This window comes from Ylistrum balloti, unplaced genomic scaffold, assembly GCF_031769215.1.
Source record: "Ylistrum balloti isolate Yb309-2 unplaced genomic scaffold, AGI_CSIRO_Ybal_v1 Utg370780, whole genome shotgun sequence".
Classification (NCBI taxonomy): Eukaryota; Metazoa; Mollusca; class Bivalvia; order Pectinida; family Pectinidae; genus Ylistrum; species Ylistrum balloti.
The window spans coordinates 1,199,821-1,227,725 of NW_026782456.1; the positions used below are offsets into that span (position 1 = coordinate 1,199,821).

The following is a 27,905-nucleotide window of genomic DNA, read 5'->3' on the forward strand; positions in this document are numbered from 1 at the left end:
TTTTTTCTGTAGCTCAATCAATGCCCAAGCCATTTAATAAATGGTATGTATATTTAGACGACAAGGATGAAGGAAAATCATAAGCGCTTAGAGAAAATTGAACAGATAAACATAAAATCATTGAAAACTTTAACGCGTCCTAAGACCCAAAGGGGCAACACAGCAAAAACATGCCGCAAACATTACTTCAATGATAAATCTGGTGAAATCCTTAGTTTGGTTACTGTATTGCACACCAAACATTGTAGATGATTATAGTCACGGTGGATGGTATTAAAATCCAAGTCCTAGTAATCAGTCTGGAATATCACAAACAGGTAAGTTTTCCTTCTCAAAGGAAGAAGACTGGACTTAGAATTTAATCCTCGAGCACACCCTATTTCGTGTGATCCAAGCTAGGGAGCTACTGTGCAACAGAGCGTTGAAGGAAGATTCTGTCTATGGATTTAACAGAAACTAAGAAGATGTTTACTCAAAGCCAATACTGACTTATTATAGAACTCACGTTGAACACCAATTCCTAATCGAACTTAGTTCCTTCCCTAACTCCATTTGAGTTATAGTCGCTAGCCTTTAACAAAAAGAAGTTCCTTCCTTCGTTCAAAATATCCTTGCGCACTATCTTTTTTCAGATTTTGATATTTTAAAGTTGATAAATTCCTTGACTGTGTCCTTTTTGAATTCATCCCAGCGCATCGTGATATCAAGTCTGTCTATGAGTTCCTGTTGTGTTGGAAATGGTTTAGCCTGTAAGAAAGAACAACAGAAACATGTATTAAAATGGCGTCATAAATGACGAAGTAGACGTGTTTCGCGTATTGCTTCATATTGTTACACCAAACCTTTATGAATGTTAAAGAATCCCGAAATGCTATGTCACTTATATGTGTTTATAAAGATGTTTATTTTTGTGTCTGTACTTACTTTCAAGCGAATGAGACTGAACATGGCGTCATCACAGTGTTTCAGGAAGAACTTTTTGTTGATTGCGAGAACTTCGCAGTCACCACTTACCTATGGGAGAAAAGAACACTTTTAAGATTCCATGTTATTCTATATATAGGTGGGAATATATAATGGATTTTCCTTTCTTTGTTGTTTTGATATTTTTCCAGAATTTACTTTGATTTTTCTGTATGATATCGTTTAGTTTTCTTAACGTTTTATCCACTGGAGAATCATAGAAGGATGAACGATTTAATACCGTGCTGTTTTGAAAATTAAAAATGTCCACATGTTCTAGACTGTGTTCTCTTTATCCACCTCAGTTTAAGTGTTTATATCGCACATGTGTGATTATTCAATGTTTCCCATTCACATACTTGGTAACGAAGTAGTAGCAACAATTAACGTCTTTACAAAACAAACCAGAAACATCTATTGCGGTGAAAGGAATGTAAACATTCACTTTTGTAGCAAGATTATAATACAGCGTTTAGTCCCAGCCATCGACCTCTAAAGGTCTCATGCCTGTAAATTTGACAGTACACAAGTGGTTTCATTAAGACATACCAAGCTTACAGAAGGTCCTCTGTCACTCATGTCCAAACAGGACCTCAAGCCCTGTGAAATATACAAGATCAGGGATAAAGTCAGAAGTGTGTCTGATCAATTCTGTAAAATCTAGTTAAAGCTTGGTATATTATCATATGGTATGTATAATACATTGTTAATGTTTTCATATTTTCTGTATGACAAATTATATTTTCTGTATTTTTGTTCCATTATGAAATATTCTCTATGTCTGTTTCTGAAAGTCTCACATGAATATGTTCATTCAAAATTAAGTTAGTGGAATTATCGTGTTTGTAAACTAGACGTATTGTGTCATTAGTACATAGAAAACAATAATCTACTTCGAAAAGCTATTAAGATCGTAATATGATTAGAGACATATTCAGTGAATCGTAACTGTGCATTGATACATGAAATTAATCGACACTAGATTCTGTGGTTAATTTCCACTTTGACGTTTTCTGTACAGCGAGGAGATACGCAACAAATACCCTTATATTGCCGGTACTTACAAATGTTTGCCCTTGATGGAGCGTCTCCACCTGAACAAACGGAGGGAGTTCGGTAGTCCTCTCATGGGCAGAGTCTACTCGAGTACGTCGCGGTTTAATGAAGGGTGCGTTGCCGTACTGTTTCCTTGCTAGCCTATACCTATTCTCCTTGTTGTCGCCTTCAGACCTAGGTCGAAGCAAAAGTCCATCTTTCCCTGTTTTCTGATAGAAGTTGGCCTTTCCACTAATGTCTTTGATTTCCTCAAGCACCACAGGTGTCTCACTGTTGTCCATTCTGGAAGTGCTTTCATCGTCTTTCGTAGTTTCTCCTTCTTCCTCCAGCACTTCGTCAATTTCGCGGCGTTCACTTTCCAATGGACCGTCCGAGTTTCCCGGCGTTTTTAACGTGATCCGTGGCAGTTTTGTCGTGGAATTGCTGGTAAGTTTAGATTGCATGGCGTCTTGTGACTTGGCGTTTAGGAAGGCGGCCATTGTTGGAAAATTGTTTGCTCTTGGTGTGGCTGGAAAGTTTTTATAGGCCAATTCTTTCATGCAATCTCTATGGCCATATACAGGTGGGGCAGACATTAGAGTTCTCCGTGGTCCCGGCGAGTACAACGCTGGGTCATAGGAAGATTTCACTTAAAAAATAACATAGTGCATTAAAACCCACAATCACGTGAACATTAAAATTGCAAGACATTGTTAATCTCGGAATGTTTTTTTAGCTGTAAAGCTGACTGTGGTTTATCGATCAACAACCTGAGATATAGGGCATGAGATTGCATCCCTTTCATGTAATATTTAATTGATTTTTAAAGTTATTTCTAGATGTTTACCTGTATTGATTTGTTCGTAACTAACCAATTATAGTCAATCAAGCCCATTACAACCAAATTAAAAAGGTAATATACACTAACAGTGGTCCTTCTGGGCGATGAAATTCAGAATCTTTGTTTTGCGGTGGTAAGGTGATTCTTCCTCCATAGCTGCTTGGATCTCTTTCCGCCGTTTCCGGACGTTTATCACGCCAGGTTTAAGGTGGCTGAGGACACGGGCCTCGCCCTGAAAATCAATTATGCATCTGAACAGTTATGTGATATCAGGATAATGTTCATTTGTCGGATATCACATTACGAGGCAATGGATATGTGTGAAATACAGTATCTTGTTAAGTTATTGCAAATTTGAATGCTGTACAATCGCATGAAATAAAAATACGGATCGGTACATACAAGTAAACAAGTTAATATTATCATATTAGGTAGATGTCAATTAACGTTCCCTTCCAAATTGAAATCCAAGTTTTTCATAAGTCTTTCCCTAAACATATTGACTGAGCGTGGGTATCGAAAGTGTTTTGTGAATTCATCCATACCTGTGTCATGTAATTTACCTCATTTTTGACACAAAAGTCTCAAATATCAGTTCGCGCTATTTATTGTATGTAACATTAAGTTTGAACTTTGTAGCTGTCTATCGTCCTTTGATGTTTTTCTCGGTCAATTTCATATTCATTTCATACTAAAGCGCATTAATGCGTATAGAAAGAGATACTAATGTATATACAAACAGACGGCATGTTGTTCTTTGCATACTTTCGTTCTATATATATCTGTCAACAAATACATTTGTTGGCTTACCTGCCCGATACAAGTGCATGTTCTCAATTCCATTTCTCGAAAACATACATTTAAAAGGTATACAATTTTTAATGAAATAAAGTATTTTTTCTTCTGTCTATTCATGAAAAACACTTATTACTGATACACTGTACCGTGTTATACGTAGTAATGCAATGTGCAGCTGATTTTATCGACCCTTCATTAACAAATCAGCTTATTACTGAATGATAACATTATAGCCGAAATAGGCAATCCGTCTTTATGATACAAGTATACAGAAAAGCACACGAAATATCTACTGCACAAATTGCTTGCAAGAGGAATTGTATAAATGTTCAGTGAGAAATATACATGGTCGCTGTTATCTTTTCAGACGCCGGCGGTGTACATTTATCACTCTCGATTTCACACTAATAGAGTTATGTTTGCGATGTTAAACTTACATTTATATTCCCTTTAATACCCCTCTAAGTAAACATATACTTACCGATTTGATAACGAAAATCCACTCGATCTCGTTGCTGTCTTTGACCATCAGACGACCGTACCTAGTAATACAGACATGTTGATTTACTTTACATGTTTCTCAAATCAAATTTCGGCTATTAGTTCAATAACCTAAACCCTTATATTTGTAAATATCTACAATAAAACAAAAAGAAAAAAAAGGAAAAACAAATGCTTATTTCACATATCTTTCATTGACTACAAACAATGAAAACAAACACTTGAACGGTCGATTTGGGGCATCATTGGATAAGTAAAAAATTTTTTAGATGATTCATTTTGGGCAAATTCAATCAGCTAGTGACAGTTATGGAATTGACTTTCTCCTGCCTAGATTGATATGAACATAAAATTACATTGTATATAAATAGTAAGTCGAAACAATTGAAGGCTAGCAAGCACGAGATGTGGTCAATACACACAACAGACTATACAAAGATATGTAAGTGGCCAATCACTCAAATAGGAAATGTTTTAATTAATATTTCAATATTCCATACCTACGATAATGACATTTCTATTGTTGAACAACATGTGCTTGTACAGCTATTGGTTTATGTGTGTATGGTATTAAGAATATATCATTAAAAAGGAGCCAGCTTTGTCGCTTCTGATTGCATTAATCATTTCATTAATGGGGTGACTGGTTTGGTTTAAAACGTTCGACATGTCAGAAAAAAACATACATCGAGGAATCTGCCATGTCGAAATATCTAAAACGCTCATTGAGTGTATGGCGCCGAGATGCTTGTTAATTATGAATGTAATTTTAAATGTCTCTCAAATTTGCCCTTTTAGTTTTGTTTAAAAACAAAATAATGAAAAAAGAATCGATTAGATTTATGATAATACAACACTGTCACTAAAACATGTCCTTGACAATATTTATACACTCTGAATAACTCATGCCACATTAGGAAAAATAAATGGTGTTACACTTACTTGTATCGCCTGACGCTCCACGTTCCGGGATTTTCCTCCAATTTCTGCATCGGGAAATGGCTAAGTACTACACTTTTCCTGTAGTAAAAACAAAAACCCGTTATTTGAAAACATATCTACAGATCTATATAAAGATGTATTTGAAAATATCACTCAAGTGGCTGTTATCGATTATTGGATTTTGATTTTGACTTATGTTAAAATACATAATATCAAAAACATACTCACTTGCAAATCTCTAGATTCTTAGGATCATTTGAATCTGCAGACATGTTGAAAATGTCCATATAATCCTGTAATGTTAAAGGTTGGAATAGATTAGAGAAGAAATCCATCATGTATCTACACCGTCTTCCTCTAGATCTGAGTTCGTTCAAGATTGGAAGTACCACAGCGTTACCACAACACTATCTGAACAGATAGGCACGATATTCCCCAGGATATACTATGGCATCATTATAAAACTGAATCGACATTCCCAGGGACGAAGAGCATCAATTATGAATCTCAAATTTGTCGATATTTCTGTCTAACCAATGTACAACACACTCCTAAGATACCATTGTATGCAACACATCGGATAACTCCACGCTGCCTCAATCAGAGAAATTACTCTGTTGCTTTATGTAAGTGTTAATCCAGGTAGATCAATCGTCACAACTACAGAGCGCGTCTTTGTTAAGATAATAATTCTCTCATGGAACACTGGTCCGACTGATAGGGAATATCGATAGGTCTGCCGCACAATAATACGGGTCAGGTTGGTAGGAAGGCTTGTAGGATGAAGTATTCAATAAATAATAGTCTTTAGCTACCTTTTCTCGCTGCTGAGTAACTAGTCATATGAACAGGTATACGGAGTGTTAGGCTGTGAGTGTAGGAACAGCTTAACGCATCCATCGCACGCGACATTAGTATGTAAATCATTTACCGAAGACCTAATCTGTTGTTATTTTTACACTCTTTTGTTTACAAATAAATACCACATTCTGCTATAATGCTAACACTGTGTGGTTAAATGGACCAGAGTAATTACTGTAAAACTATAGACGTCTACAGGTACGACATGTAAATTTATATATGGCAAATTTAATCTGAGGTGTAGTAAAAACGAAATTCAATCACTGACCAAAGTACATGTACTATTAGATACGCGAAACATGGTATGGATTAGTATGCACCATGTAACTGACCAATGAAAAAGCATTACCTTTTAATTCTATAAAGATGTTTCTTAAAATACGCCACTGTTTGAAATGTTATGTTTAAATATATACACAATCATCACCAGTTGATATTTCGGAATATGCTTAAGGTTGGTAATATTTAACCAGTAGAAGATCATTAGAGTGTGATGTTTTGATGACTACACGGTCACATTCATCAGACAAATGACAAGTGTGAAGTGTACTAGCGCGGACTTACGTTGTATACGAGATGAAATCGATTAGGAATCAACCAACATTTTCGACAGTACTATAATTCTATCTACACTAAGGTAAAATCAAAAATACTAAACAGGGACGTGTATTTTTTGGTCTATAATCTGTTTGTCATTTCGTCACACTATTTTCGACCTTGGCGTATTAGTGTAGTTAGGATTATAGCACAGCCGAAAAGTTGGTCGAGTCTTTACTATCTCGTACACTTTGTATATCTGTGCACTTCACACTGGCCATTTTTTATGAACATGACCGTGTAGTCATCTAATGTTTTACTGGTTGTGTTATGAAATCTTCTATTCTACCATCATTGGATATATAAGGTATCCCAATATAATCAAAACATTCGATATCATTACCAGCACTTCTCTATTTCTTTTTAACGGAATAATTCTCTATTATTCGCTATCATCTGTATTTTGGTACCAAAAATACAGAAGTTATAGTACAATGGAAAACAATTTATTCATCTTTCAATTTGTGCTTGGTAATAGGTGAGAGTAGTATCAAGTAATATTACAGATATGATAATCAAGTACGTGTAGTTATATGAATGACTGTTGCGCACAATGTTTTCAAATGAACAATACCTATAAATTAAAACTTCACACAATGAACACAATGAATATCTGTTAGACTTGTCTGTTCTCGTTAACGGTAGGTGACAGTGTATCAATTAATGTTTTCATTATTAATTAGTATTAATTTACTCAACGCTCGGGATAGGCTGAATACATTAGTCTTCCAATATATTGGAGTATTCACTTTTTTCGATATCAAACACTGTAAGCTTGGAATTTGTATTGCGCCAATTCACATGATAATTGAAACATAAATGCATTCAAGTAAAGCACTCGTTAAATTAAAATGATATAAACATGAGGATATTAATATATATTAATATATATATATATATATACTAAAGGTCCTTTATAAAATCAGAATTACGTAGTATATAGCTGTGTGGAGGTAAAGGTATAGTGTTTCTTTCAAACACGTATTCCAAATATCTAAATTATCTTTGCAATTCATCTTTCCTCCAGACTTCACTTTATGGAATGCTCACTTGATGTGTTTTAACCTTTATATAAACACGCATGCTACACAATATAGAAGAAAACGATAAGTATGATATAACGTACTTAATGAAATTCCTGAAGACAGTACCCGACACCCGGTTTTAATAATTCAGGCTACCCCCCTCCCCTTCCCCCTGCCCCCCTGTCGAATGAAAATCAATACTTCATGTCTTCGTGACAATTGGCACAGATCTAGTTGTTTAAATCCTTTTATTTTATAAGTATTCAAAAACATATTTGACACCCAGTAAAATGATTAACAGAGTTACATGGGAGACAGGAGTGTCAATACACACAATCAGATTGTTTTCAGTAGATGACATAAGCATAGAGAAAGTGATAGCCACACTATATGGGATTGTGTTTTTAATTGATCCTCATATAGCAATATCAAATAATCACCACATGTCATGTCACTTAAGACCAACAAGCGAAAACAAGACGATCTGGTTTATAACGAATTCTTGAACGTCATTTCAGACCCAGTACACAACACTTTTAATAATGCTCTTTTTAACGTATATTAGCGGTTCGGATTATGTGCATTGGTACTTGTGTAACAAGATGCATTAAGTTTTAGTGTTAAAACGTTATGCTAATATATGACGAACGATATATTAGTAAAGTATCTATTCACAATCGAAAAGCGTAAAAGATTTGCAAAATTATGCAACCTAGAGGGTATTAAATCTGACATGTTGTATGCATATTTGTACTTACAAAGCGGTGAAGGAATATGATTTCGGCCTCGTGACGAGTTATCACAGTGCCCCGACGGGCGCAGCCACAAACTAAGTCCTCCTCCTGTAAAAATCACTCAGTCTATGAACCAACTTATACCATTAATTTCCATGTAGGAACATAAACTAATCAGTACACGTCAATACATTAAAAAAAACTGACATATTTCATACCAGACGAAACTAAATAGCACTGACATAACACATGAAAGGATTTGGCTGAATTACACAACGTTAGGGCTGTTATTGGCTTTACCTGACTCGCCTATTTCATCAGAGAAGTTGTGTATTGTAATCTACAAGCCTTGTATTCGATGTCTACCTGACTGATCAACAGGTGTGAACAATACGCAGTATTTCACTGGAGTTGTTATTTGTTTTATGCATGCAATAAATAGTAAGCTTAAGAGCTGTGAACAGTAAAAAGTTATTTCGTGAGATTTCGATTTATAAATTCCGGAATGACAAAATATGTTTAGCATATATCCACAAACACACATTTCCGATTGTTGAAATTCATATTTCTTGACTAATGTATTAATGGATAAATATCAATGACATCTTAAACCAAATCAGCTAATACCGACAATATTCATTTAAAATCGTCAAATTTATGCATAAATGTATGGAATTGGTAGATTAAATCGTGGCTGTTGTCTTTATCAAACTTTCGTCGCTCTTGTCATGTAATAGCTATATAAAGAGTTTTGCAGACGATTCCATTTCCCCAAGGAATAAAATGTTACTAAGGAATTAAATGCATTCTAAATAATCACATATACGTTGAAATTGTTATATGATATAAATTTCATTACATATCTATCGTTTCTGCGTGCAATAGTACTATTTGCATAAATCTTTTCATGGCCTGATGTTAAACGTGATTGTTTTCTTTGTCCTATTGTAATTTTTCCATTTCTGGATAGCAATATCCCTGTATCCCCTAACCTATAGTAATTACATGTCACATGTTACTGACGGACTTACTTGTAACAAATGGTTTCAAAAGATGCATGATAATTTTCATCAACCTTCTTTGACAGATCCGCCATTGTAAGAGATAACAATGATATGACATATTCTATGTGCCTAATATAAACTAATAAAGTAATACTTCGATTACGTGTTTCTTGTCCCAAACATCTTTTTATTCCTCTAAAGTAATTATCGTCTTAGGTAATAATAAAGTAACATTACCTACATGATCCAACCACGACGACAGAATTAGAATGTAACATTTTGAACATGTTCATGTACAAGGCGAAGTCAATATTATGTAGGGAAAAACATATGAAAATATGATTTAAGTCTATTCACTTATATTCATTGTACGAATATGTTTAATCTACCTACCGTCACAACGTAGCAATATATTCCTTGTTTAAGCAGTATTGAGAAAAAAACTTGCAGCTAAAGGAATTATCCTTTAGTATGTCTTACATTTATTGGACTCCTCTTTGGAAGCCTGAACAAATACATTCAGAAACTATATCCATTGCCTTTGAAATTTTCTTACCTTCAGCAAAGTTAAAAGCACACAACTTTCAAGTGATATCTATAAAACGTGACTTACCCCAAATTTCTCTCCAGCACGTATTTCAGTTGGAGCCCTTCGTCCTTCAGGTTTCTCTATTACTGTAAAATAAAGTATTTTGATCAAATGTCCAGCCCGTAAGCACACTTCTGGTTTGGCACATGCATGAGATTAATGTTAACAAACATAGGACACATTACCACGGGGTATGAATTGATAAATAGTATTAAAGTAGTTAGAAGCGCACTGGCTCCAACATGGATCTTGTTTGAGACAGTATACCACAGTAACTAGATTTCAAACTGTCGCCTGCTCTACGTTGTGATATTCACATGAATTTATATTACATAAAGTGGGTTATGGGTTTCTCCTGTCTGAGTAAACAGGTTACAATACCGTGTTTAGAACCGACTATCACATGTTATTACTTAAGTGTTTTGACAATAAATACCCCGATAGACACCATATGTTAAAATGAGTTGAGGCATGGGGCCTTTATATTCATTCACCATACAAATCGTTTGAATGTAAAATTTTGATAAGTTATCCTACCTATTGATGTAAAAGGACAGGGGATTGAATATGTAAGTACCTTCATGACAAGATCAATTTAATATCAATTTAAATGTTCAACAAAGAAAACAATCAAATTGTTATTAATTCATGATATTCCAATATTAATCCGTTTTAGATGGAAATATATTTTTTGATCAAAACAAAGTTGTTGTAGAATATTTCACGATCGTGAAAATATATTCATATATATCCATCTAACTCGATAACAATATTTAATTAAAACATTGCTCACATTCCCTTTAAGGTAATATCCACCAGATATTTATCAATCCTACGTCGTTGTCGAATATCATGTCAGGGTAATTTACAAAATAGCTAGTAATTACGTACTAGAAAACTCGTTATCAAATTTGCTGTATTATTGAAACAGATGTAAAGGTCTTTATTCATTCATCACAAGGTCATCGAATTGACGCAGACTTAAATAGGTGAGTAAATCAAAAAGGTGCGTTAAAGACACCTCAATGGAGATAATTAATTCAAGTCAATCTTACAGTCATAAATACTGTCAAAGCAGGTTTGTTAGGATATCTATATATTAAGCCATTTCTGATATTAACCAATGCTTACATTACATTCAAACTACATATTCTGTGTAGTACACTGTTCTCTGTACGTTTTTTTTAATAGGAAAAAGATTTATTCTTATTTCATCGTAACTGATATCGATCTAGACATGAACGTTTGTTAGTAACTGAATTATCTTTTTTAATCTTCTAAAACATTAGTCTGTTATCGATTCTGCTAATTGATGATGACAATATGATGAGGATGATTGCATAATTCTAGGTCGGTCGTGAGGAATAATCTAAATTAACAGACACTGAACCAAATATATGCCACAAACCAGCATATATACACCTACACTAAATAGAAAATGAAATGTTAGAAACACATGGTCAAATGAAAATAAATACACTCATTGTTTAGGTATATAATCAGTAAATATCAATAGCGAGCTAACAGGTGATCGTTGAGGTGAGTTGTGTATACATACGTCGATTCTCACATATGCTTTAGTGTACATGGATTCAAAATCCTTGCTATTAAAGACCTGCAGAACGTTACAGGTAAATCTGTCGTTATGAAGTACGACAGTATTCGCTCTGACAAAGGGGTATCAGATTTACTCATGGTACAATGGTGGGTGGACCGAGACACTTCGGGGTTAAGGTCTATACTTAATTTTATCAATAAAGGTTTATATCGAAATATAATAGCGGGGTTCTTTTTTATACAATTAAATCCGAGATGTTGGGATAACGACGGGGAGAATGGTAAATGTAAACATACAGTCAGAGTAGTATAAGGTAGGAACAGGTTATTGAGTGTATAGTTATGAGGTGAAATTGACCTATCACATCTGATGTAAGTTTGTTGTTGCTTGTATTGTAGATGTATTTATTACAATTCTATACACTGTTCCAGATGTCTCGCTATACTACACATAGATACATAATATAATGGTTATTCAATAAAACCACTGATTGACCCCCGTTTCACGAATACTTGTTTTCTTTAGTTTGGAACTCATTGAAGAAGTTAACGGAAACACGGTTATTTCTGCAGTGAAATTTAATATAGAATATTGAAGTTATTCGATGATAATGTGTAGTGATGTATTTGTAGGTAATTTATACCGATCATTAACACCCCTTCCCCATTCACACCCCCAAACCACCACATTCACCACTGTCACTACTTACCAAACACATACTACCAATCATTTCTCTCATTTGTAATAATTTTTCATCAGGAGATATGTCATTCTATCATTTTGTTTACACAGGTGATGTACATGCCATGAATATCTTGGTATTATTCAATGTATTTTAATTAGATAAATAAATTAGATCATGGTCTTCCTTTTATCTCTTCTTAGACATATTCAACTGACTCATATTTCCATATTCTGGTCGTTGAACAACTAAATACAAATACTCATACTTACATGTACCCCTTAATACAAAGTATATTCCATCAGATGGAAGTCCTTTCTTCAGTATCACTCGGTTGTGTTTATACCTGTAAAAACAACGTGCAAATATTTAATGATCAGATGCAGTCTCATTTGAGCTTGCAATCCTTAAAAAATACTCTCCTATTATATTTTTGTAATCCTGTGTCGTTGTTTTTTCCTATTAGACACATACCTTAAAATATTTAACAGTAGGAAATAGGTACAATTTATCATTTTTGTTGGGTGCTTACACCTTTTCATGTGCGAGTTGTCTTCCCTTACACAGTGGGTCCAGAAAAAAACATTTAAGTACAGTGTATATTCATAGAATCAATATTTTTGACTGATTAATTCTCTAAACAGAATTCTATACAGCAATATGAAGTGGTGTGTTAACCATGCACCGGCACACAATTAAGATTCATATTTAAAATTCCAAAGATGATGCTATATTACAGTATCTATGAATACGTGTGTGTGGAAAATCGGTCGAAGAGCGTTGATTTAAGCAAAGTCTTATTATAGTCCATATTTCATAATTTGTGATCTCAATTACTGATATGAAAACCTTGTAGAGAGATATGATATTACATTACTCCTTATCAATAGATGGTTTGATACCTCTTGTCGATATTTCGATAATCCACTTCATTCTGATATTTAGGTTTTAAAATATTAATGGAATTGAGATGTTTACGGCTTACAGACAAAAATGGATTGTACTGAAGAGAAATGAAAATTTACAGATTCGCCATTTACAGAAAAAAAGCTTCCTCACGTCGCAGTCTTTGCTACGAACACATGAAATTTCTGAAAAATAAACTAATGGAAATCGTATTGTTGTCTTCATCTAAAGAATACTTTATCCATACGTAATTTCGAATAAAACCATATTAAATATATCAAACATTCTAAAATATGTCATAGTTTCAGTCCGGGACGTTGCTGATATTGCATACCTAACATTATCATCGACTTTTTAACTATATACCGTTATCTTATTATAAACTATGTAGACTTTCGTGATATGTTTTCCGGATATGTTAAATTTCAGATTTGTATGTTAACAAAATTGTTCCTTGAAAACACATGACTTTTTGTCTATCACACTGAGTGAACTGGGTGATCACACATCTTCGTAATTACGAACGTAAGAAGAGGTATGAATAATAGATATCACTTACGTGTCTAGGAAAGACTTTTGTACTATATCCTTCTGTATAGAGAGAGGATATTCCCGGAAGGACTTGCATATTCCCTTCATACAGCGTATTACCTTGAAACAACACGGAATACATGACTGCAAAATGTATGTCATCATTTACATGAAAATGATTCGGCATTAGATTGATTAATTAGTATGATCGTTTTCTTGGATTACACGAATTTTCCTTTTCTGTTTCAGAATATCTTGTCATGCAGATCTTAAAAACAAACAAAAATGGGCAACAATCAAAGACTTCTCCTCTTGCTACGGATGCTGTTAAGGATACACAATGAAATATAATATACAACAAGATAAATCACACAGTTCGGTAGAGTTGTTGTTGATAGAATAAGTGTTTTTGTTACCAAATCCCGGATTGATTATAAACATTAATTATGCAGTGATGCAACAATTTAAGTATTTGATAAAATTGTTCTGACGTCTACTTTTTAGATTGTGTGATATGCCACTGAATCATGCCCTTTTTCCATTTAAATATGGGTACTGTAGATGATTTTGTTCTTCAAATAGAAACATGAGCTTCATGTCGATTTGCAAATAAAGAATATATCTTACGTGAGGCAAGGATATGAAAATCACGATTTCTTACCATAATTAATTACCGTTTGTATACTAACCTTGGTACAACTTCTTTATTCCTCTGTATTTAATAGGACGGAATATTTGACTTTCATCGATTACATGCCAGATTTATATTGACCTGATTTCATGATAATTCTGACAATTGAAATATACCCTGCTACACCAAGTATATTTCGACAAAAGTAAGGATATTGATATAACTGGATACCAACAAATTTTGAAGTAGGGAGGGACAAATACATGTTAAACAATTCCGTAATTGTACAGTTCGGTATAGGCGTAGTATAACATTATGTGCGTCGTTAATCCATTAAAATAGTATTAATATTATATTATAGTTTTATAATATAGTTGCAAAACGCACCTTTTCCACGTCATGCTGAGATCGGGTGCCTGGCTTCTGTTTCATCACCGCTTTTACGTCTTCAGTCAGCAGTTCCTTTGAGCCAAATGAAAAATAACAGAATTAGAGATTCCCGTCAGAGTCAGAATAGTATTATATATATAATTAGCATTTCTTATATCACAATCTAATCTGTTAGAGGTAAATTTCTCGTTGTTTACTGTGTTTGACAACCGCGAAAGAAAGTATGGTGTTAACACATCTACACAATTGTGTATTCGATGTTGATGATAATGTTTTTAAATGAAATGCATATCAGCTAGAATTTAATCCATACCCAGCAAATGATAAGGCAGTTGTTGTTATACACTTCTCATTCCTCAGACAGACAATGCATATTTATCAACATGTCAATTTGCTCAACAAACAATACGTACGTCCGATTGCACGTTGCTTTTGTAGTCATTGGCATCAAAAGTTAGCGTCACTAGTTGTCTGTTCTCGTCTGGAACTAGAGTTACAAAAGCCTTCCGTTTTTTCTGGGACTGCTGCATGGCGGCTGCATTAAGGTTGTCTAGCAAGGCAAACCAGTTCTCCTGTGATACATTGTTTCTCAACAAGCTGTAATAAGCAATTTTAAGAAATATTTTACAAAAGGCACACGAACAAATAGCACCTTCAACATAATCTAAAATTAGATGCAGTAATCCCAAATACATCATACGACTGTTTCGTAAGGTCAACATCATGATGGGGAGATACACTAACCCTATAACATAATACATTTTGTAATTGTGAACATGTGTGCTTTTGAACCGTGGCATTATCATACATAGATTAATGTAATCGGTATTTTTATCAGCTGCTCAGTTTTGGCAATGTTGCCAAATGTTGGTATCAAAAAGAATCATACTTGGCAGAAATGACTGGTAATTTCGTGAAGAGCTTTTGTACAATGGTTTATATTAGCGATTTTATTCTGTCCAGGATGAAGTGAAATAAAACAATTTTATAAAAATTGTAAAGTTAAATAGTCTAAAAGGCATTGTGTTAAGGCTCTATACCAACTGAAATCAAAGTAAATATCATATGTGGGCAGTTGATAACTACAAGGAGCAACATTGGACGAAGAAAAGTCTTACTGTTAAAAAAACTAAATTTTTTCTCTTTATTCATTTATTTAATTTTTGTTATTTTATTTCTTTCATTGTGATGGCTGATGAATGTGATTAAGATATTATATCCTTGTTTCATTTGTTGTGTATTTTTAAATAAGATTTTAACAATTAACTCGGGGATATTTTTTATAATTTTTCAGAAGCTGTCTTGAAATGCAATCACTTGAAATAATGTCTAAAAATCAATATCGAAGTAGTGAATATAGAAAAGATAAGTTGTACATGTATTGACTAACTATTATGTATTTTCCTCATCTAACACTTCATTGTATCTTACCTTTGGCATACTTGACAGACGCTGATCAACATTTTGACAGCACGTGCGAAACGTCTAAATTTGATGTATGGCTGTAAAAAATGAATGAACTAATTATTTACGATTAAATATCATTGTGTGACAAAAACTTCTCAACAGATTGACATTCTGCACATTAATAGAATAATCAAATATGATGTTACTAAATGACGTTTATTTGTTTGTGTTATGGCGGTTATTAAAATAATGGTAAAAGAAAATAGTAGAGGATTTTTTGTTTTCAATTTCTGTGTTTATAATTGATTGATTAAAAGCGAATCAAAAGAAACTTGCATAAATGTATTTTAGTCGACGTCAATCTCAATTGGAAATCACACGCAAATAGGGCTAACAATAACAACAATTTTTTTTTAAATGTAAGGTGTCAAATGCCTCTCCTGTCGATTCGGACATCAGATAAAGGTTATTATTTTTATTATTTTGTTTGATCAAATCTTGTCATTTTCTATTTCTATTCATATGAGGTTATATCTGAAACACCACGAAAAATCAGCCAAGATTATAAAATATTGTACCATACGAATGTAATAACAAACACGGTGCAATTTTCTTCCAGTTCATATTGACTAAATCGTGTCTAGCAAATCTATAGAATAGTTACTATATATATATACGAGATTTATGACGGCATTGAATGACTTCGGGCATTGTGTATTTCTGATTACAGCTCAGCATGTATCATGTTCGAAATCTGTTTGCTCCAATATTGACTTTAATTAACGAGTGTGTAAGCTATATCTTTTATGTACTTGAGACTTAAACTGAATAAAGTGATTTTTTACCAATGTCTATATTGAATGTAGTCCTACGTTTTAGAAAGAGCTCACTATGATAGAAGTAGTTTACTTCTCCTTGGAATGGGCTATTTCAATTGATAAGTTATGTAAATGCATGAATAAGTATTTGTACATGATGATAAGTGCAAACAGTAATATTCACTCAAACTGTAAAACACTCAAACGAAAAGAAAAAAAGAAACAAAATAATAGAAAAAAACTTCGGTCTGTATAAGAAAATACCCAGCAACTATTTCTGAACTTGTTATCTCTACCAGGAGACGTGTGTTGGACAATATTACAGATTCTTGGTTATACTTCTACACTTATCCTTGATACAACGGTAACCCACCAATCAGAACTTCGCTTGCAACTATTTGTTTACGTGTTTCGATAAGCACGTCGATAAAAAAGAAACAATATTGTGGTAGAGATGCAAAATCACCAATATATACATAATTTACAAATAGGTTATGGTATGATTTTTTTTTTCAAATATATTTTTCTTGGTGTGAAGTAGAAAAAGTATGGGTATATTTCATCAGTTTTTTTTATCGGATCCAGTGTTTGTTGTTAAATATTTAAACACACCGCGGAATACCTAATCCCATTAATTTCCAATGTAATTCTTAGTTTATGACCAATCTATCATTAATGGATTTATTGGAGACTACATACAACGAGTGAAGTGAAACAGTTGAAATCCAACCCTATATTGTATAAAGATCTATTCGCTTTCCGACAAAAGGCATAATGGACTTAGATTTTCAGGTGTGAGTGGGTATGACCCTGGTGTTCAGTTTGGAGGATGGCTAATGAGAATTTGCGTCTTATTTGGGAACTGCTTGGCAACGAACAATGATTGATGACGAAGAAGAGGTGGAGCATCAATAAAACGCAACCCTTCATAAATCGCTTAAGGCACGAATGTTCTATAAAATGTTCTCTGAATGTTAAAGTCTCACGAAACTATTGATGTGATTTTTCTGAAATAGAGTTACCATAAAAATGAATGTCACGTCAGATTTAAGATGAATAGTGCCATGTTTCAGAATATTCATATGTAATTGATGCTCAATTAGAGATAATATGAAGGACTTAACCGAACTACTGTAGTATTGAATTAGCGTTCACATTTTCCCATCCATGTTTACATGTGCCTAACATGTGATTATTATTATTAATCACCCAATTACAATTTATTAATAATAGGAGGCGATACTTTTTTGTCGATAAGTAAAGTAAATACTCAATTACCGCTTGAAATATTAGATTACTGCACTTTTAACAATCTTCGGACTGAGTAGGAAATTAAATATAATGGCCCCTTAATTGTTCATTCTTTTCACACAAACAAAGGTTTTTTCCTTATTTGGTAAATAGAAACCTCAGGATGTGTAATTGATTACACTTTTTTTATCAATTAACCGATACAGGTCTTTTACAGAATGATAAACAAACATTTTTCCAAACTACAAAATTTTACAAAATATTTGTTAAAACGACTTCGATTAACGATAATGATTTTCGTTTCATGTCATTTGAAGACGAATATATGTATGTCTTACTAGATTTATGTCATTCATATCAGCATTTTAAAAACCATTTTAGATAGAGAAAATATTATTAATACGTGAATACAGAAAAGAAAAAGTATTTATCTATAAGTATGAATATTGAGATTTTTCGTCTACAGTGAACTGGGGGCTGTGTTTATTCATAGTACACTAATTTTGGAGTTTCAGTTAAGTTAGAGACGTAGCGAAGGAATCGTTAAAGTCATATGAAGTATAGATTTATATATCTAAATATAAATTTGACCTTTTATAAATCTTAAATTGAAAATATTTAAAACCACCTTAATTATCATTTGATCAATTTCAATCATAGTCGTTAATACATATTAATGTTTTAGCGTTTTAAATTAAATGATAAGGATGTTGAAATGTTGAATAGAAATGAAATGTTAAAACTGATATGATATTTGATACATTTGTGTATTTATAGATACAAATCACTTATTTTATATCCAATAAGTTTTGTGGGAACAGTATCAGGTACATGAAACACTATATCAAGATTATCATTTTCTAAACATTTTGTAAATTATGACATGTTGAATGGTGTTTTTGAATGAAACAACAATTATGATCTTCGATATTATTTTTCAGTGTTTTGAATATCCCATCCGACAATAGACACAAATATATAAAGATTGGTCATAAATGGTTATAAGACATCATATTAAATACTATTTATTTCATCTTGTTTTTTTATAATAACATACAAGCCTAAGTGCTCACTTTATCATGGCAGGTGTTATAACTGCCCTCATGCCTTCTACACCACACCAAAACCATTATAGTCTTTTTGATGGAGAAACCAGCAGGTAAGATAACAGACACAGGCAGAGTGAAACATTGCCAATTAACGGGTAGAAAACTGATATTTAATAAGAGAATTGTTAGTTTTTACTGCATTTACTATGTATAACAGACACAAAATGCATTCGTAATAAGTAAATACGGGAGAGTCCCTCATTAACATTTACAAGCATAGGTAAGTTGTTGATGATATTCATAGGTAACACCACGTCGAAGGTAGCAAATTATCATCACACATAGTAACTTAACGGTAACGGTGACATGGTAGGAAGTTGTCGACTGCCATATGTATCATGAAAATAGAGAGTAATGTATTACCATACCTTCTGCGTTATCTATATCTATTTAATATTGTTAATTTTACCATTGTAATATAGATACATGGTGCCTAAAGTGGAGTCAAGCGCTGCACTCTAAAACCAATACCTCTTCGTTTTCATCGTCATTTCCCTCGTCCTCGTCCTCATCATCGTCATTTTCGTCTTCTTCTGCTTTCGGCAACGGCCATTTCCATTCTTCATTCATAAAATCCATTTGAGAATCATCGAACATGATCGGACTGGCCACTGGTTCTGGTGTTTTCTTAACTGACGTTTTCGTAGACACATCATCATCATCCATGAATTCACCTTCACTTTCATCATCCTTCATATGTTCCTTGTCATCCGTACTTGTATCTACGATTTCAGACGTTTTATCGTTTTGCTTTCCGTCAACATTTTCTGTTGTTGAAATATCATCTGTCGATAGTTTGGCTGACTTTTCCTTTTCATTCGTTGAATTCTCGTTATCCATATCCTCAGCTGTGTAATGAATACCTTCTATTCGATCAATTAGAACCAATTACGTCGACTCCAACGGAAGCAACTTTGTACAGCCCTTTGGATATATGATTCCGGACCGCTTAAACATGAATTCAATCCAAAATCGCTGCCGCTCCTATACCGGAATTTCACTTCAATACCGCGTGGTAGGTAACATGAATCTATAATATTATATCGATCCTCTGTGAGACTTGAAACTTTTACATGTTCAAGAACTTAAAAATCTTCCGGTAATTTCCCAAACAACATCTATCATAAATAAATTCACATAGACCTACACCGGGTCGATCTGTAATTACAGTGTGGGCAAAGCTCACACAATGTCTTTGTGAAGACAAAAGGTTTAGTAGATCTATCGCTATTGACTCCCAGTACACGTAAGATACCCGGGGTAGATACATATGCAAATGAGGTTCAGGAGGACATTACGCCTCAAAGCACTGTTATAGATGCAACGTTATCGGTGTGTCACCATTCACAATAGGACAGGAATACACCTATTGTTTGCCGTACAGACTGATTTAATAAAAGCCCGAACGTTTTATTTGTTTATACGAGTAGGGCGTAGATTTAAAGGTCAAGAGCGACTTTAGCTAACATTGAATAACGTCTTTGCTGATTATTGGTGTTAAACGGTTATATTCACTAAAACTCCAATATTTGTATCAATCCTGAGCTGAAGAAAGCTGTTATAGTTTGTTTAGTCGGATAACAAATCACGCCAATTGATTACGAGGACTGAAGTTCTGTAAAGTCTACTCTTGTGTCGTTATTGTGATTGTAAGCAAACACAGAGGTAAATAGCTCTCTAAAGATGAACGTTGGTTATTAAGTATATCAAACAATATATCTGATGTATATAAACCCTACAAAGACCATGGAAAACATAAAGCTTAACAAACAATATGCTTTACTCAGAGACCATCATGGTGATGTTTGTCCTGTCCAAATAGTACTTCCTTCCGGTTTATTTTGAGTAGGTATATGTGGGGGCTATACTCAATACAATATCAATAAATACATAGTCTCGAATTTTGTGTTTATTAATAAAGTAAAACCAGTTTTTTCAACTTGTTATATTTCTGTTTTCGAGAGCTTTTTCTGTATCTTCTATGCCAGCTTGTCGCGTTGGCGGCCGGAAGTCCTTGAGATAAGGCATCCCCGGCTGTGATTCTGATACGGTATGCAACATCGACAAGGAGAAAATTTGACGTTGTCTTTATATTGACACGATAGCTATATACAGACACTTGATAATACATGTTTACACTAAAGCGACAGAAGGGAATTTTTAAGTGCTATTTATAGACTAAAATTGACTCTAGTGCGAGTTTATCCAGGTGATAGAGTGACATGTTTGCTATTGTCTGCAGTGGTGAACGAAAAAAGACATTACTAATAATAAAGGTTTTATCTATAGTGTTTCAAACAGAGCCATCTCTTGTGGGCGGAAGGATCCGTGGCGTATTAAAAATTTCGTCGATGTTAGTACAAGTTGCATGTGTTTTTTTTTTCTTGTTTCAATCAAGTACATAGAAATTAAGTACGTAAAAGATTTATCACACAGGACAGACACTTGTTTCCGAAGTCGATCAAAAACAGCAGAAATCAATATTGCACAAAAAATACATATATTAACAAGCATGATAAACCCATAAAGCTTCGAAGATAAAATAGCCTGCACAGGGAACATCAATTAAATATCACATAATAGTGCAGATGATATATTCTAAAATTATACAGAATATCAATGTTACCAAGATCAGTTATCAAGTGTTTATGAAAAATGTCGTTAATCATATTGGTTGAACACCTTCATATAAACAATATTTGAAAACTATTTTAGATGATACTCAAATCTCTTAATGATGTGTTAGACAATTTATTATCAGATATAGCACGATTTTATTGCATAACGGTTATTATATATGCTGATCAACGTATTTTCATATCAGAATCTAAGGTTTAATGTCATATCCTATAATACGTAACACCATATTAAATTTTGAGAAAGCAATCAGATTGTGTTTCCAATGCATTTTATTAGTGCATTCTTCGGAGTTTTATTATCAGTAAAGCGCGTGATAGATATCATATATACATGAGTGTGTGTGATATTGGAAGAAACATAAGTAAGACAGCTCATTGTTCATCTCAGTGCCAATATCAAAACATGTGATAATTCATTCTCATTTAGCAAAACGCTTTTTCGAGAACTACATACATTCATCATATCCTGCCATGATATAATACTATGATATGTATAATGTGCCTGTATATTAGAACAAACAATATGCACATAAACACTGTATCCACATGAACTATAATCAACAAATTGTAGTCATTCTGTTTACATAATCACGACCTACCGTTTATGAAGTAGAACTAAAATGTTCTGAAGAGTGTGACTATTGTATATTCTAACCGGCCATTAATGATTGTACAAAATAATCACGAACATGTTTCAAATTTGGAATTAAACAGCATTTATTTCGTTCTTCTATTCGGAACTCTTTAGTGATGCTACGGGTGTGAGTTGTGAAACTAGGAGGCCAGTGCGAAAAACTAGAAATTGCCCGAATTGAATGTTAAAAAAAGATAATGAAGAGAAGCATTGATTCCAAAAATCAATTAATTTTCTTGACAGTAGATATTGAAAGCATACAGATAATTGCATACTTTGGAGAAAGCATACAGATTATTACATACTTTGGAGAAAGCATACAGATTATTGCATACTTTGGAGAAAGCATACAATTTATTACATACTTTGGAGAAAACATACAGATTATTACATACTTTGGAGAAAACATACTTTGGAGAAAACATACAGATTATTGCATACTTTGGAGAAAACATACAGATTATTGCATACTTTGGAGAAAGCATACAGATTACAGATTATTGCATACTTTGGAGAAAACATACAGATAATTGCATACTTTGGAGAAAGCATACAGATTATTACATACTTTGGAGAAAACATACAGATAATTGCATACTTTGGAGAAAACATACAGATTATTGCATACTTTGGAGAAAGCATACAGATTATTACATACTTTGGAGAAAACATACAGATTATTGCATACTTTGGAGAAAGCATACAGATTATTACATACTTTGGAGAAAACATACAGATAATTGCATACTTTGGAGAAAGCATACAGATTATGGCATGCTTTGGAGAAAACATACAGATTATTGCATACTTTGGAGAAAGCATACAGATTATTACATACTTTGGAGAAAACATACAGAACATACAGATACAGATAATTGCATACTTTGGAGAAAGCATACAGATTATGGCATGCTTTGGATAAAACATACAGAGTATTGCATACGTTTGAGAAAGAATACAGATTATTGCATACTTTGGAGAAAGCATACAGATAACTTTGGAGAAAACATACAGATTATTGCATACTTTGGAGAAAGCATACAGATTATTACATACTTTGGAGAAAACATACAGATTATTGCATACTTTGGAGAAAGCATACAGATTATGGCTTGCTTTGGAGAAAGCATACAGATAATTGCATAATTTGGAGAAAGCAAGCAAATTATAGCAAGCTTTGGAGACTTATAGTCTACCAAAATGTCTACTACCTGCAGTTCGGAAAATTGTACAAGGCACGCAAGTATATAGCACCTTTCAATACAATTTAGAATTAGGTAGGGATGTATTCATATGTATGCATGATGCACATGTATGACTTGTAAAACATATTTCGAATGTAAATGTTAATTCATCAGTCTTTTATTCATTACATATGAGCAAACTGAAAGTTTTATCCAAATATTTATCTTAATATCATCGCCAGTGCAAGAGTTATCTCTCTTTATTGTTAATTGAATGTAATATAAGTGATCCCAGACGACAAGGTTAAGAAATGATCGATTTCGGTACTGTTCGCATCATTAACGTTCGATTCCGTCATTAAAATCCTACATCCAGAACCTTAATTGAAATCACAATCTGTCTACACTTTCAGTAATATTATATCAACCTTAACATTCATGACATTATGAATTGGAGAAAATTCTGTGCAATTGAAGCCTTAAGACACATCAAATGAGCAAACTGTGTAAACTCTTAAACAAATACTCCAGAAAACATCTATTCGGCTGCTATCAAAGGATTTAGTAAAACCGTACTAATCATTTATAATCAGAATTCAACATTATAAACACTTAGATGTTAAAATAGCAATTGGTTTTTAAAAGGACTGCACTCATATGTGTTTACTCAAATCTCTCATAAAACTGAAGTATAAACGTGGGCAATGTAATTATGTCCTTGTTGTCGTCAAAACAAATAAGGTTATGAAAATGAATGCTTGTCATATTGCAGATGGGTCTAGATGTTTATCACAACTGTCAAATATAACTCTTGACCTACTTTTTTTCACAGGCTATTAAGCTACTGTATGGTTATATGTATTAGATGTCAATGCGTTAGTTTGGAATGACAATAAATTGTGTAAGATCCAAAACAGAATACAAAGAAACTGGACAATAGAATTGAGGAAGACTGAGAAATCTGAAAATACAAAAGCGTATAGAAAAAATTCCCATTTCCAGATTTTCAAGCGATTTTGCCTGTGTTTTGTATCTGTGTTTGTGTATGCCTCATCATACAGACTGGCTATTTGTTAATGATAGCAAACATTGACTTATTTTAATTAAATTCAGGGAAAATACAATATAATGTATATACAAGCGAAGGAAGGAAAATGTGCATGTTTACAGTATGCTATAACTTCGGTGGTATATAAGAAATCGTCAAAAAAATTCAAACAGGGCTTTATCTGATCTTATACTAGCTTAATTGATATGTTTTTTGCATCAGGAGCATCTTGGATAGAGGTCAGTTTTCACAGACGTTCTCTAAACCAAGTTAAGCTTATCAATACTGTGTATGTCCACCACTGGAATCAATGCATGCTTGACACCGACGCCTTATTGATGCAACAAGTGTGCTGAAAAATGGCTGGAAAATACCATTCCATATTCTCATAAGCGCACGTGACAGGTTAGGTCTAGTCACGCCAACGGTACTACTGAATTTAGGTGCACACCAAATTGTCTGGCAACGTCAGTATGGGGTACACCAGCTTCGGTCATTCCTACAGCGCGGCATAAGTCAGTTTTATTCAACCTTAGCATGGCGTATCAAAGATGCTTTTTTTTTAAATTATGCTGATTTTGTGTGTTACACTATGGTTTTACATATGTTTAGTGAAAACGTGTTTGCAGTTGACTGCTGACCGAAAATAACATAAAAACGAAGACAAGACGTTGGCCAGACTAACGAACTACCCGTTCAAAACATGCACTGATCAGTGTAAATGCCGGAGAGGCATGCACATCTTACCTGTGTAAAGTTTCAAGTTTTAATTAAGAATATTGAACAATACATAACCAATTTATACAGGCATAGTTTTAGTTCTCCGGTAGTAAATCTACATACTCGTACATCCAATTAATTAGAATAAGCCATACTGGAAGAGAAATATGCAGCATCTACATTTAACTCGACCGACGAAGGTAATCAAGATATATCCAGTGACGATAGCAACTTCCATTACTTTACTTTCTTGTAACATTTTAATTACAGAAATACGAAAAGGTAATAAAAAGGCGGACTTTACGTCTGTTCGTGACTCGAATTACAGTTGTAGGAACTGATAATAGACAATGACTGAAATAAAACAAATTTTAGAATGCAAGCTGGAAAGCTTGATTAGCAACCAGGTATCAAAGCCGAGTAAAAATGTTCTACTAGCACCCTTATTCAGACAGTCGCAATCTTATTAGTCTTTAGAACTATCATTACTATGGCGTCATCAAAGATGAACGGCGTGAATCTATCAGGAAATAAGGGTTGTGATTGAGGCCACTATAAGGCGATACGAAGTCATCTTAATACATAATTAATTTGATTGGCCGAAGCTATTGACGGCATCACGTGCGGTATTACGTAGTCTTAGTAAGTATATGTACCCCACGTTGGTAAATGATGTACTACCTAACACCTGAGCAATCCGGGTATGTAATCTACCTTCACTGAACGCACACTTCGTGACCATATGAAATTCTGGTAATCCATATTAAGAAAGATATTCTTATGAAATATGAAACAAACGCTATCTATTCTTTCCTGTACATTTATCGACTGTGGCATGCGACAGTTCAATCTGCGTGTTTACACCATCCCACTCAGGAGCATGCAATGAGATGCAGCGTCTTCCTCAGATAAACCCAGCTAACTTGAAAATCTTTCTCAAAAGATCAGTGCAAGAGGTGAATCAGGTAAGATTATTTATATTGATATGAGTTATTCTTGATGTTTACATTTTTTGTTTGTTTAATAATTGATATGTATTTCTTTACACTTAATAGCAATACGGCATAGCAAAGGGCCATTAATCTTTATAAAATGGTCAAGCCACATATATGTAAGGTATTCTTTGATCAACTTTGATCAGCGTTTATCACGAATGGTACTGCTATTATTTTTGTCCTTATGCTATATCGTATATTTTCCTATGTACGGCTGTAATGTAATAATTATGCATGTAACATATTTTTAATTACTTATTCTTCAGTAATATATTTAAATGTCATACCAACAATATACTGTATACATTGAATTTTGTATATACAATCTTTATGATAACATGAAATGACAGATGAATATCTGCGACAGATAGGTATTTCCTAAGTGTGTTTTGTACGCTAAATAAGAGCGCAAAGAACGTGTAGGTAAACACTACTTGAAGTCACCTGACATATCAAATTATCTAAGTGACCAGACGAAATGTTTGTTGAAGGATTTTCGATATAAATAGTGTTACTAATTATACCTTTACGAAATGAAAATATATCCGCAACACAATGAGGTCCCTACAAATAATGTCTCGATTTTGCCGTCACAGGAACATCAGTTAACGTGATGTGCGATGAGCATTATGCTATTAAAGTCTTTTAAGGAGCCAGAACAAGAAAATTTGGCTTCGCGTAGAAGAAAATATTTTATATGGAAAATATGCCAAATTATCTTATGTTGATGTATCAATCTATAATCCTATCATAGAAATGTTTTCAATACACCCACGATATACAGATGTCGTTAACCAAGCACTCATCCACTCCATAATCTGATTAAAAGTTCCCAAGGTCACGTGTTAAAAGAATGCAATGTGCAAGTTTATTGGCCAAAATGAATGACAGACTAGAACACCTGTGTAAAGCCATCAAAAGTGTCAGTAAGACTGCACATTCAGATACAGGCACTTGTTTGGAAATTGGTAAGATAGAACTACATCATTGAAGATTGAGTAACTAAAGCATATGTATGGGAACAAACAGTATTTGTTTTATTCTTTTCAATGAATCCCCTGCAAACTCGATCCTTTCACGAATAAGCCCAAATATAGAATATGGTTCTTAACATCAAACCGCCTCCTTCCGTAACCAAAATAATAATAATTAGGTATTATACTCACTGGTACCGGGACTCTCAAGTATCTCATGAGATCCGGTTTCATGAGGATTTCACGTTTCACTTTGGCTTTGATAATGGCATTGCTCTTGCGTTTCTGCATTAGTCTGTCCCTTATAACAGTTTGGTTTGTGCTGGCGAGGTGCATTGCATCTTTCCACATATTCTGGAACGTGTGACGCCGTGTGTGCGTCATGGCGTTACTGACCAGTTGTTGGGTGTCCTTCCCAACTGCGGTGGTCAGTTGGAGTTTTTCTAACAAAGCCATGACAAAGGCTTGAACCGTCTTAAGTTAACTTCAAGTGTTCCGGTTTTGTCTTGATGAAGATTCCTGAAAATTTGGAAAAGAT

The 27,905-nt window shown here is 33.7% G+C and overlaps 1 protein-coding gene across 1 annotated transcript; it reads right to left on the reverse strand.

The window, feature by feature from the left end:
• Positions 1-618: 618 nt before the first annotated feature.
• On the reverse strand, positions 619-27,823 carry LOC132558333 (uncharacterized). Its single transcript, XM_060222880.1, has 17 exons — positions 27,556-27,823; positions 19,645-20,021; positions 16,020-16,090; positions 15,002-15,185; positions 14,586-14,660; positions 13,596-13,687; positions 12,403-12,476; positions 9,915-9,976; positions 8,322-8,405; positions 5,309-5,373; positions 5,081-5,158; positions 4,119-4,179; positions 2,927-3,071; positions 2,028-2,647; positions 1,513-1,563; positions 925-1,014; positions 619-747 (listed from the first exon to the last, which is right to left on the reverse strand). Exons 1-17 carry the CDS (start codon positions 27,821-27,823, stop codon positions 619-621), a joined length of 2,526 nt encoding a protein of 841 aa, XP_060078863.1.
• Positions 27,824-27,905: the final 82 nt, after the last annotated feature.

Coding starts and splice junctions, on each gene's coding strand:
- LOC132558333 (XM_060222880.1), bottom strand. CDS start 27,823: ATGGCTTTGTTAGAAAAACTCCAACTGACCACCGCAGTTGGGAAGGAC. Junction 2,648..2,926: donor CATCGCCCAGAAGGACCACT/GTTAGTGTATAT, acceptor TTATTTTTTAAG/TGAAATCTTCCTATGACCCA. Junction 1,015..1,512: donor GAGGACCTTCTGTAAGCTTG/GTATGTCTTAAT, acceptor TTTCTCCCATAG/GTAAGTGGTGACTGCGAAGT.